Raw genomic sequence first — 26,665 nt, forward strand, 5'->3', positions numbered from 1 at the left:
AAAAATAAGCCCAGATATCACTGTTTCCTGCAATAAGGTGTTATTTTATTAAGACAATGAGTAACAGAAGATGGGCTGTCATCAAAATAGGATGAATGGTCAAACCACTTCGAAGACCTGAACAAGGAGTAAAAAAAAAAAAGAAAGTTGCAAGTAAAATGGAAATTTTCTTTGGAAAAATAAAATTATTTTGCCCCTAACACATGCTCTTTCTTCTCACCACTAGTGAACAGCGTGAGTATTTACTAGTGGCATTCATCTCCTCTATTACTTCCTTTCTTTGCCGTATTTCTCCTGCTGGAAAATGGTTAAAGTGAGGAATCTGGAAATGTTGGGTTAAAAGAAAAAAGAGGTTGGTACAGGGGGAGTCGCCCATTCAGGCTCTTGGCCACATGTCCAGTCTTATCCCATATAACAAGGACACCTTGTAGCAGGTTACCTACAGAGACTGTGCTATCTCTGTCTGTGAATTGTTCAAAGGCAAAAGAGAGATCATATCTTGTTTAAAAATTAACAGTCATCTACCTCAAGGCAGAAAGAGCTGGACCAGATGATCTTAAATTCTTCTTCCGTTTAGAATTTGATGCTAATTTTCTTCTAAAAATGTTTAAAGGATAAGCGACTTGTTCATACCAAGTACATTTTTAATAGAGTACAGACTTTCTAATGAAATTATTTGCAGATTTAAAATTACGTTTTCACAGTAAGAAATGATCAACAATGAAAGGTCCTTCTGTATGTGGCTAAACAAAAACTTCAAAACATTAAATAACAGCCACCTGAAAACTGAATTTTGAACTACTTTGAGTGAAAAAAAAAAGGCATGGAACACAGAACCCTAGCGTCTAAAGCCAAGGAAAGTCCGCTCTTTTCCAAAACGAATATGATTTAGATTAGTACCAACCAAGGCAAGTTTGTTAAATGACACAGGAAGAATGTGACCCTGAGTGTGTTTCTTGGGAGTGAGTCACATCGTAGGACGGCACAGAAGGAGTAAATGTCAAGATGTTAATAGTTTACTTCATTCATAATCTGCATTGCTCTTCGTGAAACAGAATCAATGTCTTCAATTTATACATTAGGCGAGCCCATATATGACCTTATTTTCATCAGCATTTAGTTAAAAGTGATAGCAACTTTGTACTTTCACCTTCTACTTAAATTATCATATTAAGATATAAAACCATATAAAGCAGTGAATTTATCCCCAGATGATAAAATTCTACATAGAAAATGATAGAAGGTCAGGAGTTAGGGATTAAAAAACAAAGCAAAACAGAAAAACAAAACAGTATGATTCCCTTTACTCTTAACTTCTGTCCCTGTCTTGCAACGCTGGGATTTGGAAATAAGAGGAAAGAGAAAAAGCTTAATAAGCAAAAGATACACAGAGAAGGGGAGAAATGGAAAAGAAAAATAAGAGATAAAATGGAAAAAGTATTAGTGAATATAAATGTAGCCCCAAAACCAAGCTGTAAGAATTGGACTTCTTTCCTCAGCCCTTAGACTTAGCAGTGGGAAACATACCACCCATCACAATATTCCTGAAGACAAACTTACCCAAAAATGAAGGGAAGACATTTTTTAAAAGGCAATGCTTCTTCAACATTTTAAATATAGACTCGTTTCATGATCCATAAGACTCCACAGCAAATGACAGAGCTGGAGTCAAACTCAGGGCTACCTAACTCTAAACTCCATGCTCTTGAAATCATACCAGATGTCCCCTAGATGTCCCTTCAGTCAGGTTGCCACAATAATTTTAGGCAGATGGATCTTTCAGTGAGGCAGGACCATCACACTCAACCCACTTGCTGGAAATTCACGTTGGTAATCATTACGGAAACTCAGAGAAAGTCCACTGGGGACGATGTCTCGGTACTGAATGTCTTTATTTATGTGGTTTTTTCCCCCCCTATATGAAGAATTCATTAATTATCAGAAACTTTAGTAGGTGTTTCCAAAAATTATTCCTCTAAAGGAAGATAGGAGCAATTATCAAGAAAATAAGTGAAATTAACGTAGACATCAAAAGATTTAGAGAACATGTAAGTCTGAAAGACAAGGAAGAGAGACAATTTATTTAAAACAAATTATGACGGCGATGGAAGAACAGTATGTAAGACAGACCTATGGAGCAGTGATTCTAAAATGGCAGATTCTAGATTGAACAGGTTTAAAAGGCAGTTGAGAACATCAATCAAATCAACAGACGTTTAAAGAAGGGTAAATAAAACTTAGCCAATTGAAGCCAATGAGAAAATCCTTGCAGCATAAACTATTAAAAAAAACTATAAAAATCTTCAGTAACACAAAGCAAAAGATGATGAAGAGAAAAACATCACTTGCTTTCTTGGCAAAAACATGACAAATAAGAGGAAAAAAGCTCAACTTAAAACAAGTTACCTCTGGCTTTCTGAAAAGTATTAGAAAAATTGTGAAAAAAGTAATAGAAAGATGTACATCTGGATTTATTCACTTCAACAGGTTCTGAACAACAAATTTTATAGACTAAATGCATGTGGGTGTCAACAGAGATTCATGTCACGAAAATGTGATAGTTTAACAGTAGCAACTAAGAGGAAAAGGAGAAAAGCACTGTGTCCTAGTGACTGTAAGTTTCTCTTTCACAAATCAGCAATCATTCATTTCTCCATTTTAGCTTTTCCTTTCAGTGAAATTTGAAAACCTATAGTGTAATAAAAACTACAAGAGAAGTCGTGGATATTAATAAAAATTTCGCTTAAGGAATGTAATTTAAGAAATAGCAACTGCTCTGACTTTTTATAGGGTTTGGAAATTTAATTATCATTTTAAAAGAGATCTTATTTTTCTTTCACCTCAGAAAATAGAGCCTACTTATAGCACATCCCCTTTCTAAAGACTTTTTTTTTTTTAAATAAGTAATCCAGCTGGACGAGGCAACTGGTAACTGTGTTTATGAATAAACAGAATCCATGTGAAAGCTTTCTCAGACTTGCAAGGTTTCTGAAAATGCAACTTATCACACTACGTTCTACAATTCAACGCGATTTCTTTGAAGTCTAATGTTGTCTCACCATTAAAACTGTAATCATAAGGAAACAGATACGTTACATTAACCTGCAAAGGAATGATGATACGTCACTTACACGGCTTCTTGGGGCATTTCTGGCATTTATGAAAGCCCCAGGAGGTACCCACGGTTCCACAGCAGTCCTCCTGCTTTGAAAGGCCAGGAAGCGCTTTGCCACACTGCAATGATGAGGTGTGAAATACAAAGGTTAATTGAATGCAGGATGCCCAGCTCCAGAGCACTGCTGTGCTTCACAGCCACATTATAAAACAGTTCCCTTGTTATTGACACAGAACGGAGGGGGGGGGGGCAGGGAGACCTCTAAAACCTCAGAACAAAACACCAGCACACAATACCGCACTCAAGTAAACATGCATATTTCCAAGAGCTCCTTGGCATTTTTAGGGTCTTCAGAAAACCTGTCACTGTTCAGAGCGCTTTATAAAACTTAACTTTCCAATGTCATTTTTTCCTTAGTAAGAACCTCAAAACTTAAAAGATAAACTTTTTATAGATAACTAATAAGAACCTACTGTACAGTACAGGGAACTCTATTCAATACTCTGTAATGTTCTATATGGAAACAGAATCTAAAAAAGAGCTGATATGTGTATATGTATAACTGACTCACTTTGCTGTACAGCAGAAACTAACACAACATTGTAATCAACTATACTCTGATTAAAAAATTAATTAAAAAAATTTTTTTAAATTAATAAAAGATAAACTTTTTAAATTTGAGGTTTAATTGTCTGTTGAAATCTCTGCCGTGGACACTCAGGGAACAGGGCTGTAAGGGTGAGGCATGTACAGAGACCTTGAGAATGTGGCACAGATCCCACCTGAAGAGGCCATTGGTCCTCCTGTAACACCGAGGCCTGGGGAGGGACAGGATATGATCACGGGCTGAGCCAGATCAGCTCTGGACAAAAGGCTCCAGGCATCCTGACCCAGGGAAGTCAGCCCAGCTAGGAAGGTGCTGGCAGGTTTAAGTCAGGCCAGCAGGCAGAAGTGCCAGGCGCAGAGGCCACCTGAGCAACACGAGTTGACAGATGTGAAGATCCATCTCATCTTATGGTCAACCAAGGTCAGAAGAGGCTGAGAGGCAGGATCCTAAAGTTAGACCAACTCAGTGGGGTTGGGAAGGCTCTAGGACAACAGATTCTGCTCTGTGTACGGATTTGGAGGCCAGCTGTGCAGGAAGGGTCACCTGACTCTTCATCCCTATTGTGCAGGCTAAGCCCACGCCCCAGATCTAAGGGGTCCCTCTGCCTTCCTCTGCCTCAGTCTCTGTAAGATTCTCCAAATGGTTTCCAGAGTCATCTTTCCAAAGACAAGTCTGATCACATCACTCTGATTGAAAACCTTCAGCGACTCTCCACTGTCTGAAGACTGCAACCTCCCTAGCATGATACATGGGACCTTCCTGTTCTCACCTTAGACAATCTTCCTCTCTGTCCCCTTCCACCTCTCTACATCCATTCTTCAGGCACACCAAAGGACTCCTTATCTTCTGTACAAACTGTCTTTCCAAAAGTTTCTCCTCTCTGGAACACCCTTCCTTCTCCTTTTGCCTTGAGAAACTTTCTTTATCCCTTAATCCCCAGCCCTGCAGAACCCTCACCACAAAGCCTCCTCTCTCCTCAATTTCAGCAAGTTCCTCCAACCATCCCCTCTACTCCGGGGCACTTTCTACACAATTCCACTGCTTCCACTACTCATTTTAATTAAACACACAGATGTATCTTATTTATATCCCAATACACAGTACACATTGCAAATAAACGCTCAATAAATGTGGAAGAAAGGAGCAAACAACCTGAGGAACTAGGAAACCAACAAACTAGTTGCCATCCATTCAAGCAAGCAGTGGTTCTGGGAAAAACCATGGAAATTAGTAAACTCGCCCAGGCTAGCAAGCAGAACTCAGGGACAAAAAGCTGGGGCAGGTGGTGACTCGAAGAAGGGCAGCAGTGAGTAGACACCAGTCACCTGGCAGGCCTCCAGGGACAGCGCTGCTTTCCCACCAGGTCTACCCATGCAGCATTCCCAACGAGGCTCTAAGTAACGACATGTCCCAATTGTCAAACAAAACCAGAGAAGGCTCAGCTCAGCTAATGAAGTTTTTGTTACATCATAGCTTTGAATTCCTTAGGTTTTTGTGGTTTTTAATGATTTCAACAGGATGTTGTATGCTCTCCAAAAATAGCGTATGATAAGCAGGAGGAGGGGAGGGGGGAAAGGGGAAGGGAGTGTGAACACTTGTACAAAATGGAGAACCTGAGGGAAGAAGAGCACACACTGGCTGGATTGAGGTAGTTCCCAGACTCCTTTACCTTAATCACAGAAGGCTTAAATCTGAAATATGAAGCACGGAAGAAAGAACAGTGCTCCAGGCATAAAACTGGAAACAAAATGATTATGTTAAGAACACAGAAGGGCTTCCCTGGTGGCATAATGGTTGAGAGTCCACCTGCCGATGCAGGGGACACGGGTTCGTGCCCCAGTCTCGGAAGATCCCACATGCCGCAGAGCGACTGGGCCCGTGAGCCATGGCCGCTGAGGCTGCGCGTCCGGAGCCTGTGCTCCGCAACGAGAGAGGCCACAACAGTGAGAGGCCAGAGGTGTCTACTGTTGCAGTCCACTGCCAAAATTTGCTTATGGTTTATTTCCAGTTTTATCAGTCAGATTTACATAAGACACCAGTGCACATCCCATGTAGTCCATTCTTGTCACAGACTCTCTAGGTTCTTCCCTTCACCAAGCAAAACTCTCAACACTTGCCGATTTTATATGCTCTAAATTTTAGTAGCAGTTAAAATCCAATTTTCACCTTGGATTCCGAGAATGTTTTATTTGGGAAGGCAAAAATAAATCATTTTTCCTGACCAGGCCTCCAAAAATGTACAAGGTTTTCATTACAGGATTCAGGCCGCTTTATCCCATGGCCTTGTTTTGCGGGTCCACCTCCAAGAGCAGCACAAGCCATCCAAATTGATTAAATAAATGGCAGCGTAGGTGGTACCATGACACTGTGTGTTCTTCTCAAAACTGGGTCTGCACAGTATGAGGACAGACTGCAAGGGATGAAACCAGGCTTATAACAAGGCACAAGGTTTCATGTACGCCCCTTTAGTTATTTAACAATGCAGACTTCAACGTGTAGCTAGAAACTCCACCTGAGACATCTTTGTGGCCAGATGAGGGCTCTCACACAAGAGACTACTCAGCACCACTACGTCTTACCTGGATGTAGGAAGCATCTAGAGTAAAAGAAGGTAGAGAAACAATCTCCCCTCCACACCAAAAGGCCACACTGGAGACAACCACATTGAAAACGATGTTAGAATCCGGGATGACCTTCTCTCAGAATGGAAGATTCTGCTTCTCCATGAGACATTATCACATGGACACAGGCTGACTCTATTGAACCACAGTTTTATTCCCAGATAAAAGTGATTTTTACAACTTAAAAATACAAACGAGAGAGGGCAGATAGCAGAATAAGAACTACAATCCTGCAGCCTGTGAAAAAAACCCACATTCACAGAAAGATAGACAAGATGAAAAGGCAGAGGGCTATGTACCAGATGAAGTAACAAGATAAAACCCCAGAAAAACAACTAAACGAAGTGGAGATAGGCAACCTTCCAGAAAAAGAACTCAGAATAATGATAGTGAAGATGATCCAGGACCTCAGAAAAAGAATGGAGGCAAAGATGGAGAAGATGCAAGAAATGTTTAACAAAGACCTAGAAGAATTAAAGAACAAAAAAACAGAGATGAACAATACAATAACTGAAATGAAAACTACACTAGAAGGAATCAATAGCAGAATGACTGAGGCAGAAGAATGGATAAGTGACCTGGAAGACAGAATGGTGAAATTCACTGCTGCAGAACAGAATAACGAAAAAAGAATGAAAAGAAATGAAGACAGCCTAAGAGACCTCCGGGACAACATTAAATGCAACAACATTCACATTATAGGGGTCCCAGAAGGAGAAGAGAGAGAGAAAGGACCAGAGAAAATATTTGCAGAGATTATAGTGGAAAACTTCCCTAACATGGGAAAGGAAATAGCCACCCAAGTCCGGGAAGCGCAGCGAGTCCCATACAGGATAAACCCAAGGAGAAACACACCAAGACACATAGTAATCAAATTGCAAAAACTAAAGACAAGGAAAAATTACTGAAAGCAGCAAGGGAAAAACAACAAATAACATACAAGGGAACTCCCATAAGGTTAACAACTGATTTCTCAGCAGAAACTCTACAAGCCAGAAGGGAGTAGCATGATATACTTAAAGTGATGAAAGGGAAGAACCTACAACCAAGATTACTCTACCCAGCAAGGATCTCATTCAGATTCGATGGAGAAATCAAAACCTTTACAGACAAACAAAAGCTAAGAGAATTCAGCACCACCAAACCAGCTCTACAACAAATGGTAAAGGAACTTCTCTAAGTGAGAAACACAAGAGAAGAAAAGGACCTACAAAAACAAAAGCAAAACAATTAAGAAAATGGTCATAGGAACATACATATCGATAACTACCTTAAATGTGAATGGATTAAATGCTCCAACCAAAAGACACAGGCTTGCTGAATGGATACAAAAACAAGACCCATATGTATGCTGTCTGCAAGAAACCCACTTCAGACCTAGGGACACATACAGACTGAAAGTGAGGGATTGGAAAAAGTTATTCCATGCAAATGGAAATCAAAGAAAGCTGGAGTAGCAATACTCATATCAGATAAAATAGAGTTTAAAAGAAAGAATGTTACAAGAGACAAGGAAGGACACTACATAATGATCAAGGGATCAATCCAAGAAAAAGATATAACAATTATAAATATATATGCCCCCAACATAGGAGCACTTCAATACATAAGGCAACTGCTAACAGCTGTAAAAGAGGAAATCGACAGTAACACAATAATAGTGGGGGACTTTAACACCTCAGTTACACCTATGGACAGATCATCCAAAATGAAAATAAATAAGGAAACAGAAGCTTTAAATGACACAATAGACGAGATAGATTTAGTTGATATTTATAGGACATTCAATCCAAAAACAGCAGATTACACTTTCTTCTCAAGTGCGCACGGTACATTCTCCAGGATAGATCAAATCTTGGGTCATAAATCAAGCCTCAGTAAATTGAAGAAACTTGAAATCATATCAAGCATCTTTTCTGACCACAACACTATGAGATTAGAAATGAATTACAGGGGAAAAAACATCAAACACATGGAGGCTAAACACTACGTTACTAAATAACCAAGATATCACTGAAGAAATCAAAGAGAAAATAAAAAATACCTGGAGACAAATGACAATGAAAACAAGACAATCCAAAACCTATGGGATGCAGCAAAAGCAGTTCTAAGAGGGAATTTTATAGCTATAAAAGCCTACCTTAAGAAACAAGAAAAATCTCAAATAAACAATCTAACCTTACACCTAAAGGAACTAGAGAAAGAAGAACAAACAAAACTCAAAGTTAGCAGAAGGAAAGAAATCATAAAGATCAGAGCAGAAATAAATGAAATAGAAGCAAAGAAAACAATAGCAAAGATCAGTAAAACTAAAAGCTGGTTCTTTGAGAAGATAAACAGAATTGATAAACCATTAGCAAGACTCATCAAGAAAAAGAGGGAGAGGACTCAAGTCAATAAAATTAGAAATGAAAAAGGAGAAGTTACAACAGACACTGCAGAAATACAAAGCATCCTAAGAGACTACTACCAGCAAGTCTATGCCAATGAAATGGACAACCTGGAAGAAATGGACAAATTCTTAGAAAGGTATAGCCTTCCAAGACTGAACCAGGAAGAAATAGAAAATATGAACAATCCAATCACAAGTAATGAAATTGTGATTAAAAATCTTCCAGCAAACAAAAGTCCAGGACCAGATGGCTTCACAGGCGAATTCTATCAAACATCTAGAGAAGAGCTAACACCCACCCTTCTCAAACTCTTCCAAAAAATTGCAGAGGAAGGAACACTCCCAAACTCATTCCACGAGGCCACCATCACCCTGATACCAAAACCAAAGATACTACAAAAAAAGGAAATTACAGACCAATATCACTGATAAACATAGATGCAAAAATCCTCAGCAAAATACTAGCAAACAGAATCCAACAACACATTAAAAGGATCATACACCATGATCAAGTGGGATTTATCCCAGGGATGCAAGGATTCTTCAATACATGCAAATCAACCAATGTAATACAGCATATTAACAAACTGAAGAATAAAAACCTTATGATCATCTCAATAGATGCAGAAAAAGCTTTTGACAAAATTCAACACCCATTTATGATAAAAACTCTCCAGAAAGTGGGCAGAGAGGGAACCTACCTCAACATAATAAAGGCCATATACAAGAAACCCACAGCAAACATCATTCTCAATGGTGAAAAACTGAAAGCATTTCCCCTAAGATCAGGAACAAGACAAGGATGTCCACTCTCACCACTATTATTCAACACAGTTTTGGAAGTCCTAGCCACAGCAATCAGAGAAGAAAAAGAAATAAAAGGAATATAAATTGGAAAAGAAGAAGTAAAACTGTCACTGTTTGCAGATGACATGATACTATACATAGAGAATCCTAAAGATGCCACCAGAAAACTACAAGAGCTAATCAATGAATTTGGTAAAGTTGCAGGATACAAAATTAATGCACAGAAATCTCTTGCATTCCTATACACTAATGATGAAAAATCTGAAAGAGAAATTAAGGAAACACTCCCATTTACCATTGCAACAAAAAGAATAAAATATCTAGGAATAAACCTTCCTAGGGAGACAAAAGATCTGTATGCAGAAAACTATAAGACACTGATGAAAGAAATTAAAGATGATACCAACAGATGGAGAGATATACCATGTTCTTGGATTGGAAGAATCAATATTTTGAAAATGACTCTACTACCCAAAGCAATCTACAGATTCAATGCAATCCCTATCAAATTACCAATGGCATTTTTTACAGAACTGGAACAAAAAATCTTAAAATTTGTATGGAGACACAAAAGACCCCGAATAGCCAAAGCAGTCTTGAGGGAAAAAAACGGAGCTGGAGGAATCAGACTCCCTGACTTCGGACTATACTACAAAGCTACAGTAATCAAGACAATATGGTAGTGGCACAAAAACAGAAACATAGATCAATGGAACAAGATCGAAAGCCCAGAGGTAAACCCAGGCACCTACGGTCAACTAATCTATGACAAAGTAGGCAAGGATATACAATGGAGAAAAGACAGTCTCTTCAACAAGTGGTGCTGGGAAAACTGGACAGCTACATGTAAAAGAATGAAATTAGAACACTCCCTAACACCATACACAAAAATAAACTCAAAATGGATTAGAGACCTAAATGTAAGACCAGACACTATAAAACTCCTAGAGTAAAACATAGGAAGAACACTCTTTGACATAAATCACAGCAAGATCTTTTTTGACCCACCTCCTAGAGTAATGGAAATAAAAACAAAAATAAACAAATGGGACCTAATGAAACTTAGAAGCTTTTGCACAGCAAAGGAAACCATAAAGACGAAAAGACAACCCTCAGAATGCAAGAAAACATTTGCAGATGAATCAACGGACAAAGGATTAGTCTCCAAAATATATAAACAGCTCATGCAGCTCAATATTAAAGAAACAAAAAACCCAATCCAAAAACGGGCAGAAGACTAAATAGACATTTCTCCAAAGAAGACATACAGATGGTCAAGAAGCACATGAAAAGCTGCTCAACATCACTAATTATTAGAGAAATGCAAATCAAAAGTACAATAAGGTATCATCTCACACCAGTTAGAATGGGCTTCATCAGAAAATCTACAGACAACAAATGCTGGAGAGGGTATGGAGAAAATGGAACCTCTTGCACTGTTGGTGTGAATGTAAACTGATACAGCCACTATGGAGAACAGTATGGAGGTTCCTTTTAAAACTAAAAATAGAACTACCATATGATCCAGCAATCCCACTACTGGGCATATACCCTGAGAAAACCATAATTCAGAAAGACACATGCACTCCAATGTTCACTGCAGCCCTATTTACAATATCCAATAGCCAGGTCATGGAAGCAACCTAAATGCCCGTTGACAGATGAATGGATAAAGAAGGTGTGGCACATATATACAATGGAATATTACTCAGCCATGAAAAGGAACGAAATTGGGTCATTTTTAGAGATGTGGATGCATCTAGAGACTGTCATACAGAGTGAAGTAAGTCAGAAAGAGAAAAACAAATATCGTATATTAACGCATATATGTGGAACCTAAAAAAGTGGTACAGGTGAACCAGTTTGCAGGGCAGAAATTGAGACACAGATGTAGAGCACAAACATATGGACACCAAGCGGGGAAAGCAGTGGAGGGGGGGGGGGGGGGGTGATGAACTGGGAGATTGGGATTGACATGTATACCCTGATGTGTATAAAATTGATGACTAATAAGAATCTGCTGTATAATAAAATAAAATAAAATGCAAAAATTTTAAAAACAAAACAAAAGAAACAAACAAAAAAAATACAAATGAATTTCTCCTATGTGAATCACTCACCACATTTTCAGAGAAAGCCTGTCTCTCATTGCACGGCATATCTTATTAGAAATCCAGGAGAAATGTGCTAACTTTATAACCCAATATTTAGCTATTTCAAGTCAGAAAGAAAAATCTATCCTGTCCATTGATCAATGTGATAAAGCTCCTCAAAAAGTTCCCACAACCTCTGGCTGCAGATAGGGGACACTCTAACCCCACATGTCCCTTCCAGGATTCAGCAAATGTATGACCCACCTAGAGTTGTCCAAACAGAACAAGGAAGGTTCTGGCAACCGGGTCCTGTGAGTATCAACTGAAGAAAGTAGAGATAATAAGACAGATGGCAGAGTTCAGATATGTTAAACCAACTTGTTGTTTGAAGTTAGCTGCATGGTGAAGGTATTAGCAGGACTAAAGGCTGCAAATCACAGGAAGAAAGGATTATGGAAGAGGTCAATATCTTCCCTGGGAATGGAGGCTGGAGGACCATCTCTCAGGAATGCTCAGGGTATGAAGTAGATGACTCTTAGGGTTTCTGCCAGGTCTAGGGTTCCATGCTCAGTATACACTGACAGGTTGCATTACTTGATTTAGGAAATGCAAATTACTACACACTAGAGAAACCCCAAGTACTTCTGTTGCTCTCACGTCTCTACAGGACTGTGTCTGGGCAGATGCATTCCTACCTATCTCCTGTGTCTCACACCTCGTCCCTCAAATCAACATCACCAGAGATGCTCACCCCAGCCTGAGAGGTGAGGACTTATGCAAACTAGAGAGAAAAGGTAAAAACAAATAGAGCTACTCCAAGTCCTAATCACCATGATTCTTAGAAGATTGGGTGCATGAAAATAACTCGACCTTTCCTGTCTGCATACCTGTATTAGCATTATATATCAGAAGGTAAGACTATTTAAAAATCATTACAATTACTCCATGAATGTTCATGGTTTGACTTTTACAACAAAAAATTATTGCAAGCAATGGTGTAAAAGCCTTTGTTAACCACTGTTAAGAATTAACAGACTGCAAGATACTGTACTCTTCTAAATCTTGACCTGACTGAGAACACTTATCTGGAGACTTACCTGAAGAACTTACCTTGCAAATCCTCAGTTTTAAAACACCATACCACTTTCCTGATACTCAAAATAAAGCTGTGATGACAACTGGTTTTAGATCTCCCTATAAATATATAAGCTGGAATGATAAGTTTTCAACTTATCATGGCTTATATTTTTTGTCAATTAAAATCTCACCACTGGAGTTGCTTCAGAGATGAACAATTGCTCGAAGAGACTGTGATAAACATTGGAGTGTGGTTTCAAGAGATTCAATTTTCATACCTTAAGATTACTGGTACCTATAATATCCTCATTTCAAGAACGTTTGCTACACTGGGCCAGTGGATCTTCTCCAAGGAAGATTCAGCCTTGGGGAAAAGGAAGGAGTACTGCATTGGAATCATTACAGCTGGATCTAAACCCCAGCTCTCTCTGATGAGATGTTCCACAGAGTATCCAGCCTCTCCTGACCAGTACTGAGACAATGGGACAGTAATCCCAACTTCAAAGGATTGTGGTGAGATTAAATGATGCATGTCCAAGCATGGTTGACCTTACCCCATCAGCCCCTGTGCAGGGACTAAAAGAAGGTGATCTGTTGGGGTGTGTTCTGCACCAGGACATAGTGTTTGGTAAGCAGAGCATGGGCTGGATCTGCACCGTCCTCCTCAGCTTATATCTTGTGTGTGTGCAACCTATCAAGTGGCACAGTGCTGGCCAATTTGTTAGGCTCTCAGGATACATTTCTTAAAAGGGTTCAGATATTTCAGTAGTAGAAGGGTCACTTCATGAAGATGGCCACCATGTCAAGGACCCACTACTTAAGACATTTAAAAATGTTAATAGTGAAGTACTCTTACAAATTATCCTTATCACATGTATGTAGCTCACTTTATTTTGTTATCAGGAACCATTATACATTGAAGTATAAAATACTTTGAGTTTGAATAAAGAACATTTTCTCAAAGAGATTAAGGCGCTAGAACCAAAGAAACAAATAAACAGAACCTAAAATGTTAAAGGAATACAGATTTCTAAAATGCTCCTAGAGATTGCACCAAAGTAAAACATGAAAGAAGAGAGGCTGATGCATTGCAACTCTTTCTTGCAAGAGTATGCAGAGCTGTGTTTAGGCAAGAACTGAAACAAGGCAGTGACTCAACGGCTGGACTGGGGAGAGAGATTCCAAAGGGATGGAGCAGCTTTAACTAAGCCCAATACCTAATACAACTGGAAGAGACCCCAGGGCGAGGGTGGGGGAAGGACAGAGAAAGGCAGGCCAAATGCAAAGGAACAGCAAGCCGGTGGGGAAAGTCAGAGAATGAGGTGGAGCTAAGCCATGGAGAATTCTCCCAAAGTGGGAGTCAATCTGTAGTTGGATATCAAAATTAATCAGGAGACAGGGAAAAGCAAAGGTAACCATTCCTTTTCCCAAAAGTTTTGGATTGCTTCCAGTGAGATATCTGACATCTTTGAAGCAGTGTGGCAAACATGGAAATATTGATAAAGAGGAGGAAGAAGAGGAAGAAAAGAGTATGTTTTTATAAAAGTATAGTATTCTACATCTGGTACTTCCCCTCAAAAGTAAGTAAGAATTATCGGGATAGAGTACATCATTCATGGGGGGAAAAAGGGAAGAAATTATATTTAAGGTCAACATGATCAGTAATAGAGGACCAAAATATAAAATTGGATAATTATTAAAGGCCCGTTAGCTATACTTCTCCTCACATGACTAGCAGAAGGGGGTTTTTAAGTTCACCACAAATGATCTCTTTCCCAACAAATGCTGTCCCAGTAAGAGAGGTCCCAACACAAAACAAACTCCCAGGCATCTCCATGTTTGGCAGAATTAGTGCTTTATGACTGTGAAATTGACCTTCCCACACAATTCTACCCCCTGTGGGTCCAGTGAAAAGCAGTGTAAAGATGACCCGTAACTGAATAAATGACAGGAGCATAGTCTTTGAAGTTGGACAAACGTGGGTCCAAATCCTCACTTTACCCATCATCACCTACATGGCCATGGGCAAAACTCTCAACCTCTCTCTGCCTATTTTTCTCTATAAAATGGGACTAAAAATGTCCATTTTCACAGAGCTCTCAAAACTTAGACAATACACAGAGGCAGATTCTACGTGAGACAGCCACATGTCCAGACATGCATGGCTCACAGTCAATATTAGACCCCTTCCTCTGGGTCCCTCATTTAAAAATCCGGGCTTATTTAACAAATGACAAAGTAATCTAACAGTTACTCAATATAATACAGTGTCCCAGATTCAACTTACAGAGAAAAGATGTATAAAAAAAAAATAACAAGTTAGCTCTAGATATTTAAGAAGAAACACGATATTCTTAAGATTTTGCTAAAAATGTTCAGGTTTTCACAAAAGTGCTCTGACCGGTAGAAAATGGTCAGGGAGTAAATGCTGTGGAGAGTTTGTGATTATCTGGATTTCATTTTTATTCTACTCAATAAGGACAACATGGTATCACAATAAGTCAACCAGTTAATATCAATGTTCAAGCAGCAGGTGATTTCACTTTGGGGACATCAAGCTCCTTCTTGTCATATGCCATGTCTTGGTGCCAGAGGACCAAGACCATGAAGCCAAAATAGTGAAGCCTACTCTGCATTTGCTCCCAAGCATACATGGTGCAATCACAAGACACCGCAGAACATGGAACTCCCTAAAACATGTCCCAGCGAATGTATCTGTTCTTTCACGTTCAGCTAGTATTATGGACTGAATGTTGGTGTGCCCCTCCATGCAAATTCACATCTAACCCCTAACAGGATGATATTAGGAGGTAAGACCTTTGGGAGGTAATTAGGTTTAGATGAGGTCATGAGGGTGGGGCCCTTGTGATAGGATTAGTGTCCTTATAAGGAGAGGAAGACAGACCAGAGCCCTTTCTCTCTCTGCCATCTGAAGACAGTGACAAGGTGGCCATCTACAAACCAGGAAGAGAGCCCGACCAGGAACTGAATCTCTCAACATCTTGATCTTAGACTTCCAATCTCCAGAACTATGAGAATAAATTTTGGTTGTTTCAGCCACCCAGTCTGTAGTATTTTTTATGGCAGCCCAAGCTGACTTATACAGACAGCAATGGTTTCTTGTGAATCCTCCACACCGAGGAGAAATGACCTAAGAGCCTGGATGGAACAGTAGAAACAATATTGGAGTAGGAAGCAGAAAGCCTCAGTCTTGGCCCTTACCTACCATAAACTCAAAACAAGACGTGAAGCAAATTTATTTATCTCTGGACTTTAGCTTCCTCACCAATCACATTTTAAGGATAGACTAATTGCAAATATTCATTGATGCACCTAGATTCTATGATTTTATGAAGACTCTAGAGCAGGGGTGAGGGTAACCTGTGAAGCTCCATGTTCCTTAAATGTTCCCTGCCTGCCAGGTTGATACACTAGATTCCCTGCTGCCACATGCTTCCTAGTCCTAACATCATACCATGACCTGGACCAACTTGATCAGTGATAACCAGAATGGGCCTCCTCTTCTGGACCCTGCTTCATACCCTCTCCCTTTCCTGCTAGTCACTATTCACACAAAAAAGGCAGCTCTTTCTAAAAACAGTCATGGCTTTTAAATGGCTCCTTTCTAAATTATAAGAATTATAATGAATAGATGATTACCAATAGGCAAAATATCAGAAATTATTCAAGACAGTCATGGAGACACAGATTTTCCATGCCTTGAGAGCGATGACTCATTTTAAAGTCACATTATGGTTGATCAACCCACTCTGCACAGGTGTCCCATAAATTATTCCAAGTGTGGAACTGCCATGCTCACCTCTACCCCCACCCAGAAGCACCTTATTCCAATGTTCTGGCACAAAGCCTTGAGGTATTCTGGCAAACAGAAGCTACACCCTCAGTTCTATGAATCTGGTTGAGGAATGTGAATCCCATTTTTTGAAAATCTGGGATTTCTCATAAAAACCAGAACCAGGACCCTCATGGGGAAAGTTCTCCCTGTATGTAATGTAACAATTAATCCAAACTTCTGTCACAGGGCCTCTTTGTTTCTATTAATCTTTTCGCTGTGATATAAACACATCTCCACTTTGGCAAAATGACTTCTGCCCATCTTCCGAGCAAAACAGTCCTCCAGCCTGTGGACCAACTATGGCTCCAAATCAAACTAGAAAACCTCATGAGAACTCTTCAGCGTCCATATACCAGAACATTAAATATGTTCATGTCTATGTGCCAATGAGAAAAAGGGTCCAAATCTCTGAACCCTATCACTAACGTAACTATAGCAACATATTTGATCAACTTGTTCTAAACGCCTGTTGTCATAAAGGAGAATATTGTACGATGGAGCACTGGCAGGGTAACAGGCATTGTCTCATAAGAAGAAGAGGAAAACGCTTAAATACTTCCAGATTTTCTAAAAGAACTTGTAAAAAATTTGCTTTGGCTTGAGCAGAACATTCTTTACAGGCAAGATTTTTTTTGTTGTTTTTGTTTTGTTTTTTTAAAGTCCACCCAGCTTTCTTTTATTAGAGTAATTAAAACAATGTTAGGCATGTGGTGTATCTGATACAACCATAATCCTCTGATATTTCAGGGTATTGATTTTACAAAGTATCTACTGTGACTAGGGCATTAACTGTTGGAAATGTATCCACATTGATTTCTGACAGTGTATTTGTTTAAAGCCTGCTGAAGCCAAACCATGGGCTTCAAGGAATTCCAGACAACTACTTTAGTTTTATGAAACAGTATTTTTAAAGTTACACTAAGGCAAAAATGGTTTTAAAGTAACATAAAAGGAGAAAAAATTCTTAAGCATGAAACGTATGATTCTACTTGACATCTTTTCTAAATAAACGATCAAATTTGGGCTGCCTATTTTCTCCACCTCTACAATGATTTGAGTATTTCAACAGTCAAGTCTAGCAAGCTATGATGTATGTGTCTTGCTATTCTTAAATTGCAAAAAGAATTATGTTTTTTCATGATTATATCCCAACATAATTCCTGTTAGCCTTTCCTTGCAGCAAAACACAAATAACATCATAAATCCTAGTACTAGATGGTACAAACATGAAATTTATCCAAACTTCCATTACCAAGGATATTTCCTTTACAAAGTTAGACTCAAGATGAGGGAGGAAATAAAGACAGGCATGTAGGCATGGCATGGTTATTACTACAGCAATCAGATCACTCACAAATGATGAACATAAGGCCTATTCTCCCCAATGCTTATTTCTAGAATTGTATTGAGAGAAATTCTTTCTATGAAGCTTCATTGCTTGTCAGTTTCATTTTTGTTTACATAGAGATACTGAAAGGAACAAAAACCCATTTAAGGCCTCATAACACTATGTCTGTCAGCTGTAACATGTGCCTCACTTGGTTAAGCTTTCAGTTTTTCGGTATCTCATCCAAGTACACAGAACTCAAAACTAATAATTACCTGTGGTTTGGTCACAAGTAGTATAGAAAAACTGAATGCCACAAGCCATATTAATAAGTTTCTTTAATTCCCTGTGAGCAGGGAACCATGTCTGTCTTGACCACTGCTCTGCCACTTGTGGTGGGAACATTTACTGCTCACCAAAGAACCACTTGCTTCCCCACATGCTCTGGTCCCTTACTCTGTTAGTCAGCTTGGGCTGCCATTACGAAACTCCAGAGACGGGGTGGCTTCAATAACATTTATTTTCTCTCCCAGTTCTGGAGTGTCAAAAACCAAAATCAAGGTGCTAGCATGGCCAGTTCTGGTGAGGACTCCCTTCCTGGCTTATAAGAGGCTGCCATCTTGCTATGTCCTCACATGATGAAGAGAGGGAGCTCTCTGGTATCTCTTATTACAAGAACACTAATCCTATCGTATCAGGGCCCCACCCTTATGACTTTATTTAATCTTAATTACTTCCTTACAGACTATCTCCAATTACAGTCACATTGGGGGTTAAGACTTCTCTTGCTGTCAGAATTGAGAGGTCATGTATTCCATACAGCACAGCAGTAACATGGTGGAAACCACCAACAGCCTGAGTCCCTGAGAGATGTGTAGCACAGAGCTCCCCTGCTCACCTGTTAGACATATAGTGCATACAAAGTGTAAGCTTTTGTAATGTTTATTACTGCAGCAAAACCTAGCCTACACTGACTAATACTAATATACTTACTGACGACTCACCTGTGCCCAGTACTGAGCTCAGTCTGTAAGTGGCCCTGTCCTCATGCAAAGCACAAGCTTGTGGGGAAGAGAAGAGAGGCACAAAATCATCAACTTTAAAACAACTAAATTCAAAATGGTCTGACTGGATTCTACATGCAGTAAAAGGTCGGGAGGAGAGAGCAATGTGCATTGAAGGATTGAAATGCTTTTTAGAGGAGCAAACACTTGAGTCTCTGAAGTCGGGGTGGATTTGAAAGATCTTTCTAGGTACTGACTGTATTCGAGGTTTGTACAGTTTGCTTTGTCCACAGATCCTGTGCATATGTAAGTATCAGTGGCGTCTAAGATTGCAGAGAAGAAGAGAGACATCAAAATCATCACAGTCAGAGGACTGCATGACTAAAAGAGGCCTTGGTAGTCTTCTCAGCCAAACCAGTTATTTGAAAAATAAAGAAACCAAGGGCCAGAGATACGGTGAGTTTGCCAAAGTGGAAAAAGAGCTATTATTTGGAAATACCAACACAAGCTAGTCCCCTTACCTCTCTGAACCTCAAGTTTCACTTAAGTAAATGGGAGACAAGAATACCTACTTTTCCTTGTTATGAGGTTGTTTTGAAGGTCAGGTAAGGCCATACATGTGAATGTTCACTATCAACTATTTTATAAAAATACACGGCCTTACTAAGATGCCTGCCCCAAAGCCACAGAGCCATCAGACCATTTTCTCAACTCCATCAAAGCCTGCACACTCTAAGCCAGTCCTCTCCCAAGTGTCATCTTGAAAGTATTGCTGTCTTTGTTCAAAATATTTAGAACTCCTCTGTCCGGATTTCAGAATTCTCTTCAGGGCTGAATACATGTTATTTTAAATGCCCTCAATGGTGGTATTCAGCCCACGAGAGGCTGAACTGAGCATCAGAAACTTTCGGATTCATTGAGAATACATTAAATGGGTGAGCTGCAGAAAATCGAAGACTAGTTTTCATGTGCAGCTTGTTAACTGGTTCTGAAACACTTCCTTCAAAACCAGTTTCCAAACTGCACAACAGCAGTATCACTAGAGTAAATGCACAGTCTCAAAGAGAGATCTTGTTGAAACAATATCCAATTTCATATATAAATTCTTTTTTTTTTTTTTTGCGGTACGCGGGCCTCTCACTGCTGTGGTCTCTCCCGTTGTGGAGCACAGGCTCCGGATGCGCAGGCTCAGCGGCCATGGCTCACGGGCCCAACCGCTCTGCGGCATGTGGGATCTTCCCGGACCGGGGCACGAACCCGTGTCCCCTGCATCGGCAGGCGGACTCTCAACCACCGCGCCACCAGGGAAGCCCTATAAATTCTTTTATATACAAAAGGAGAAAAAATGGAATGAGGATGAGGAAAAAAAAAACAGTATTTATCATCATTGTGGGGGAAGGTGCAGGACAGAGTTGGGGAATCCTTTTATTGTCTTTCAACAAAGGGTAATGTTGCTTTTTTCACTACAACTTTATGGGTCAGGTTCTGAAGAACTGTGTTGTTTTGTTTTTTAGCAAATCAGATGATTCCACTTCATTTTAGCAAATCTCAATTCCAAGGGGTAATGCAGACAAAGCCAAGAAACAACATCAGATCCTAGAAATACCAGCTTTGACTCTTCACACATTTTTGTAACGTATAGAGCCTAAACCAGCCATCAGTTCAAGTCACGGGCTCTTAAAACCACTTCCAACGTGCTCAGAACTGTCATCTTCAAATGTAATGATCACAAAATCTTGCCACTTTGTCAGCATCAGAAGTGACACAACATGCATCCACTCTGTACTGCCCCATGATTATTTTCAATGCCTACTCCTCTGAAAAAACAGGAGTCTAGTTAATAGGTATATTATTTCAGTGAGCCTTAGAGGTATAAAATATGGAAATTTGATATTCCATGTCATGTTAAAGGCATTTTCACTGCCTTTATCATAAATAAAATGAAAAACATCTGAGCGGATCGAAGAAACATAAACTTGCTTGTCTATTAAACAGGTCAGGGTAAGTGAACACCTGAAGCTGACAGCCTCTTTGGTGCCCAGAAGACATCGGCCTGGGTAAAGACTCGATATTAGGCAGTAGGAAGGGTAATGTCTGGGTCATCACCCATTCTCTTAAGTACTCTACTTCAGTTCTAAGAATCTATATTTTGATTATCCTAATGTCTCAGTCCTACATTCTCAATCCAAGTAAAACCAGCGGTTCTTCCCGCCACTGGCAGAAGCCCAGTGACATGGAGACATGTTCTCTTTCATGTGCAGTGTGTTTTCCCTTTGGGTCTTATCCCTGTCTTTATTGATCTTTTCAACTCCAAGGAAGAGGGCCCCTGCACAAGGTCCATCTGGCAGAGGCGGTTGGAAAGACCAATCGACACTGCAGAGGTCCAAGACCTATCACTGCGATGCATGTGACACCTTCAGTGACACCCTCTGCTGTTGACACAGGTAAGGTTTGGCAAGGATGGCCATTTTACAGTTGCTGGGGACAACCAGACTCCCTAACAGTCAGTTAAATATTTCTTAGATTATGCCAAAGGACTATTTGAGTAGGATACTGAAGTAAACCCCAGATGGCATAGGAAGTGCCTGGTGTTTATGACTTATTCCACCTGAAGGAGGCCAAACTTCAGTAAATGCAATCAGCACACCCCCACAGGGGTCTCTGCTCCTGGAGAAGGCAGATATCTGGTGGCTCTGGCCCTGCCTTCTTCCCTCATCACTGTCCAGCAGCCCCTCTGCAAGAAGGCCAAGTTCACCCGGAGGGCCCCGACCCCAAGAGCATGTGGCCTGGGGAAATGGGGAAGAGAAGAGAGCCACATACACACCTGTACCCACTGTTGACCCAGCCTGGATGACTCAGTTCTCCTTCCCACATAAGGGATAACACAGATACAAGAGGCCAAGAGCCTTTGGTAAAATGTTTTATAGTTATTCTTTGTTTAGACTTCTCATCTATTTATGTAGTTTATGGACTCAATTTAGGGAATTAACCAGAGTGAAAGTGTTACAACCATGCTGGCATTATCCCCCCATCAGGATAAAACTGGTACTTCATCATAGCTTCAGGCCTCACCCCAGTAATGCTCATCATCAGGGCAGAGAAGAGTCTGAGGAAATCAAAGAAGAGGTTTCTAAGCAGAACTTCATGTCCTGATCCCTTAATTGAGCACTAAATTCCTTCTCCATCACTGAGAAGAGATTTGCAAAGTCTGCAGCCCATATCTACAGCTACATCTCTACTTATCCATCTCTGTTTTTTCTGCCGTGTGGAACTGACAGGCATCTGTTTCTCTACTTTCTCATTGGCTTCTGTGTGGAAGAAACCAGGAAATACTTTTCTTCAAAGTCCTGAGACTTTTTAAAAAAGTACTTTCAGCCATGTAGCTCAGTTACTTTTCCACTTCAGTGAGTTCACACTTTCCTGTTAATTTCTCCATGATGCTTATTTTTTTAAAGTTTTTTTAAACAAAAGCAAAGTGCATCTGCTTGGCATTTCAGAATTGTGTGTGTGTGTATGCTCGTTCCAGTGTTAAGGTTTAGAGCTTGAGGATGTTATTGAATTTGTCTGCCAAAAGAGACCAATCTCCAATTAAAGAATCTTTTTCTCCAGTGGCCCATTCTGTTTCTATTCTTCCTGTCCAAAAAGAACTGTTAGAACAACCTCTGGAACCTCTAAGAGGATCCCAAACTGTTCTCGTGTCATTTTAACTCAATTTTTGCCCCAGGGCTTAAAATTTATATGACTAGTAATTAAAGGAAAGAAAGGTTTTTCCAATGATATCAGGATTTCCCATCAAGAAGTGGTCCTTTTCTTCCTAATCCACATAAAGCTTGTTTTCTTCTATAGAACATATATTAGAGAATTTAATCTTAGAGTGTTTCTTATGGTTTTGTAAATTAAACTGTATTTTTTTAATTGAAGTACAGTTGCTATACAATATTACATGTTACAGATATACGATATAGTGGCACACAATTTTTCAAGTTTATACTCCATTTATAGTTATTGTAAAATATTGTCTATGTTCGCCATGTTGTACAGTATATCCTTATAGCTTATTTTATACCTTATAGTTTGTACGTTTTGTACCTATGGGTTTTTTTTTTTAATCATTATGGGGATTTTATGGTTGCCAACTATCAAAGTGGGTTTGTATGTTATTTGATTATCTTTATCCGTGCTAGAGTGCTGTATTAAAAATACCCTCTCTCTTCTGTTTACATCTACTTCAGGTTTTCTAGTATTTCTATCCTTATTTAACTCAGGTATTTATACATGGAATTTGCTGCTCTTTTGGCACTTGCAATCGGAAAGTCTTGAGGCACTTGAATTTTTGTCTCATCTTGTAACTCCTGTCTAATTAAGGGGCATGTTTCCACAATGAACAAAAAGCATATGATTTCACAAGGCAGGCAGCAATGGCACACCCAACATGGAAGCTGGACTCTGAACCCTACCTCTCACACAAGGTCTTTTCATACCATCTGACATCATTAGGTCACTGTAAACATTTATTTCCAGTAATTGGGCAATAAATAAAACATGTTTGAAACAACCAAACACTCAGATGCCAAATAAATCTCAAATTTAATCACTGTTAAGAGAACCAGTTTAAAATAAAGGACACCCTTGCACAATGGAAAAAGTGTACACATTCGATGACCCTGTGATGCAAAAATAGATTTGAGGGGTATTTTTCTGAAATTTGGCCTCTCCCTAGAGATGAAAACTTGACTGGAAATGTTGAAGTTTTAAGCACATGAAAACATGAGATTATACTGAAAGTAGTTGGTAATTATAACCCCTAGAAATGTAATTCTAATTTGATCTATACATTGAGCAAAATCTCAGAAATGTTTTCAAATATATATGGCATACCACTGTTTACTGCAGACAGCACAGATACTTATCTCTGCCAAAATTATGACTTTTCAGCTACTTCAAACTTGATTTACATTCAAGAAACCAATTCCTCTTAGCCACCCTGTACGTTCTATTAGATTAATTTCTATTCTTCTAATACTTTAAAGTGAATTTAGTGATGCCTGTACCCAGCCTGATTCACACAGAAATCAACAGTTTATATAATCTTAAGAACAAGAAATTATTTTTAGGACTCTGAAAGATGAAACATCACTTTCTACAATAGGAAAGGTATTTCCCCCTTTATCTTGACACTTTCCATCAAGGTGAAAAACACTTTAGATATTTCCAATCCCATTATTCCTCCTCGTTCCACTTTATAATCCAAGCCAAAACAATCTCTGTTCTTATTAATTTAACTATCATCACTAAGTCTAGTCACTGACCACTGAGTTTTCTCCATTAATCCTCTCTCACTTCATCTCTAAAACAGCACTGGACTCCATGATTGATATTCAAGAATACCTGATTCTTGACATCAATCAAAGATGCAACTGGTTAAAACAAAGATGTAGCTACTCATCTTTACCTCACAATCCTCCCCTCCAAGGGTCAGTTAATCAATCAGAGAGCGCATTTATCTGATTTCTGAAGCCAGGGAATTCAGAATACTCCAACTCAGCACCATCTTTTTCTTCACAACAGTCCATAATCAAATCCTGATGCTGGATTCTTCACAAAAGCCTCTGCATTAATCTCTGCATCTTTAAATTTACTTCTTAGATTGGACCCTGATCATTTCACAATTGCACTAAGGCCAACTTCTCTTCCCTGACCTCCTCATGTCTACCACCCCACGTCCACTCCCATCTCATTCAAAAGTTGAAACTTTTAAAATTTTCTAAAAGTTCATTAAATGTATTAAACTTAGAGCTTTTAAGTTCATCATAAAATTATTCTATTCATAAGTCTAGGAAATGTTCACATTTTCCTTCTTTTCCTCATAAGGAATTTTCAAATATGCTGAGATAATTCAAAGAATAATACAGTGATCACTTGCTTTCCCACCTCTCAGAGTCAACAATTTTTACAATTTTGTTATATTTGTGTATAAAAGGCATTTGAAAGTAAATTACAGACATCATGGCATTCCTCACTCAAGAATAAGGACACTACCCTACATACCTCTAACACCATTATCACACCTAAGAAAATAATAGTTCCAAAATACCATCTAATATCCAGTCCGTATTTAAACTTCCTCAATTGTTCTTCAAATGTCTTTCAGAGCTGGGTTTTGATGTTTTTTAAACCAAGATATGATTAAGGCTCATATATTATATGTGCTATTGTCTCCCTTTAGTCTCTTTCTGAGGAAGTCAATCTATTTTTTAACGATATGAAGAAACCAAGCAATAATACCCTACATTATCATTCTTTCTGATGTGAGGCAGTATGATAGTTTTGGCTTGTTTCTTCACCCTCAGTATTCCCTATGAGCTGGAGGTTAAGGTGTTGCTTAAGGTGTTGCTCTACACTTCATACTGTGTTGCTTCATACTGTATCCCATCAGGAGGCATATGATATCAGTTGTCCCCCTTTTAATGATTCTGAGTTTGATCACCTGATCAACGGGGCATCATGCGATTTTTACCTTGATACCAAGTCTTTTACTTTGCCTTATGCCTCAGGTCTAAAAGGCTTCATATCTGTGCCAAAGCCTGCCAGGAACTCTAAACTACTTTACTTCTCTGGTCTCTTCTGACACTTCTTCCTTACCTGTTTCTTGCAGTGTTCTCTCTCTTCTGTTTAATTTCTCCCCCACTTCTCTGTGAGCTTAGTTTCCTAACCAATCATCCATTTTCCTCCACCATCCAAGCAGTTCCTGAAATTCTATTCTATGAAGCTCCCATGAATTTAAATACACTGATCACAGTTCATGTTGGCTTTTCAACCTCAAGTTTACTGCCTCATTTTTAGAATGTGCCACAGAAACAAGGGCTTTTTCTACTAAATTTGTTTTGTATATGACCTCTAATGGCAGTACATAAACATAGGTGCTTACTGATGACTATGACATGAAGGTCTCAGTAGTTGTAATCTGCATCTAATAAGAGTTTTCTCACTGAGCAAAGCACTAGTGAGTATTTATGCAGTCGTTTCTGCCATTTATTTAAAATCCACCTGTACCTCCCTCTGTAACTATGTTTGCACACCAACCACAGCAAGAAGGCACAAATATTTCCAAACACCTTTGTAGGATACATCTTATATACTATTGACAATTTGCCAGTAATTTTTTTTTTTAATGCTTGGATCATCCTAATTGCACAAACTGGACAATCATGGGCATTCAGCAATATTTCTCACCAACAGGAAAAGCAAATATCTTCTGAGAGTGTTTTCGCAAAACAGGTCTTATTTTGAAGCTGTGTATTAGTTACTACACATGCAAAATGAATTAAGTATTGAGATCACTGTCTGGATCATACAGACCAAAAGTCAGAGAAGTATCCAGATAAGACAAAAAAGTGTTCCACCGAGTTTGGATTATTTGGGTAACTCCACCAACTATCCAATTCACGTGGATTGTGTAGTCCAGCTTAGGCCTAAAAGTAAATAATCTGTTTATGTCCTTCCTAGTTGGCAATCATCTGCCTGCGATTATATGCACAAGAATAACACGTCTGTTGACATCTCATTTTCTTGCTTTTTACCATCTGTGTTCCAACGTGGAAACTAGGGAGAAGGATACTGGGCACAGAATTTTAAAAGGACCTGCTTTTTTCCTTTCTCATGACCAACCTAAGCTGAAATGACTAAACAATGCAAATGGCACCAAATTTATCCTCCTTCTCCAAGGCTTGTCTGGGGCAAACTGTGCAGCGTATGAGGTTTACTTC

At 39.3% G+C, this 26,665-nt stretch overlaps 1 protein-coding gene across 7 annotated transcripts in view; it reads right to left on the bottom strand.

The window, feature by feature from the left end:
- Nucleotides 1-26,665, bottom strand: part of LTBP1 (latent transforming growth factor beta binding protein 1) — a 423,359-nt gene that overhangs the window by 175,986 nt on the left and 220,708 nt on the right. For all 7 annotated transcript variants that reach the window (XM_029231490.1, XM_029231496.1, XM_029231494.1 and 4 more), the window contains one exon: nucleotides 3,132-3,234. In XM_029231490.1, the coding sequence (XP_029087323.1) occupies nucleotides 3,132-3,234 (103 nt within the window). The remainder of the gene's footprint in view (nucleotides 1-3,131; nucleotides 3,235-26,665) is intronic.

The sequence above is a fragment of the Monodon monoceros genome, unplaced genomic scaffold, assembly GCF_005190385.1.
Source record: "Monodon monoceros isolate NGI ecotype Baffin Bay Population unplaced genomic scaffold, NGI_Narwhal_1 Super_Scaffold_19, whole genome shotgun sequence".
Classification (NCBI taxonomy): domain Eukaryota; kingdom Metazoa; phylum Chordata; class Mammalia; order Artiodactyla; family Monodontidae; genus Monodon; species Monodon monoceros.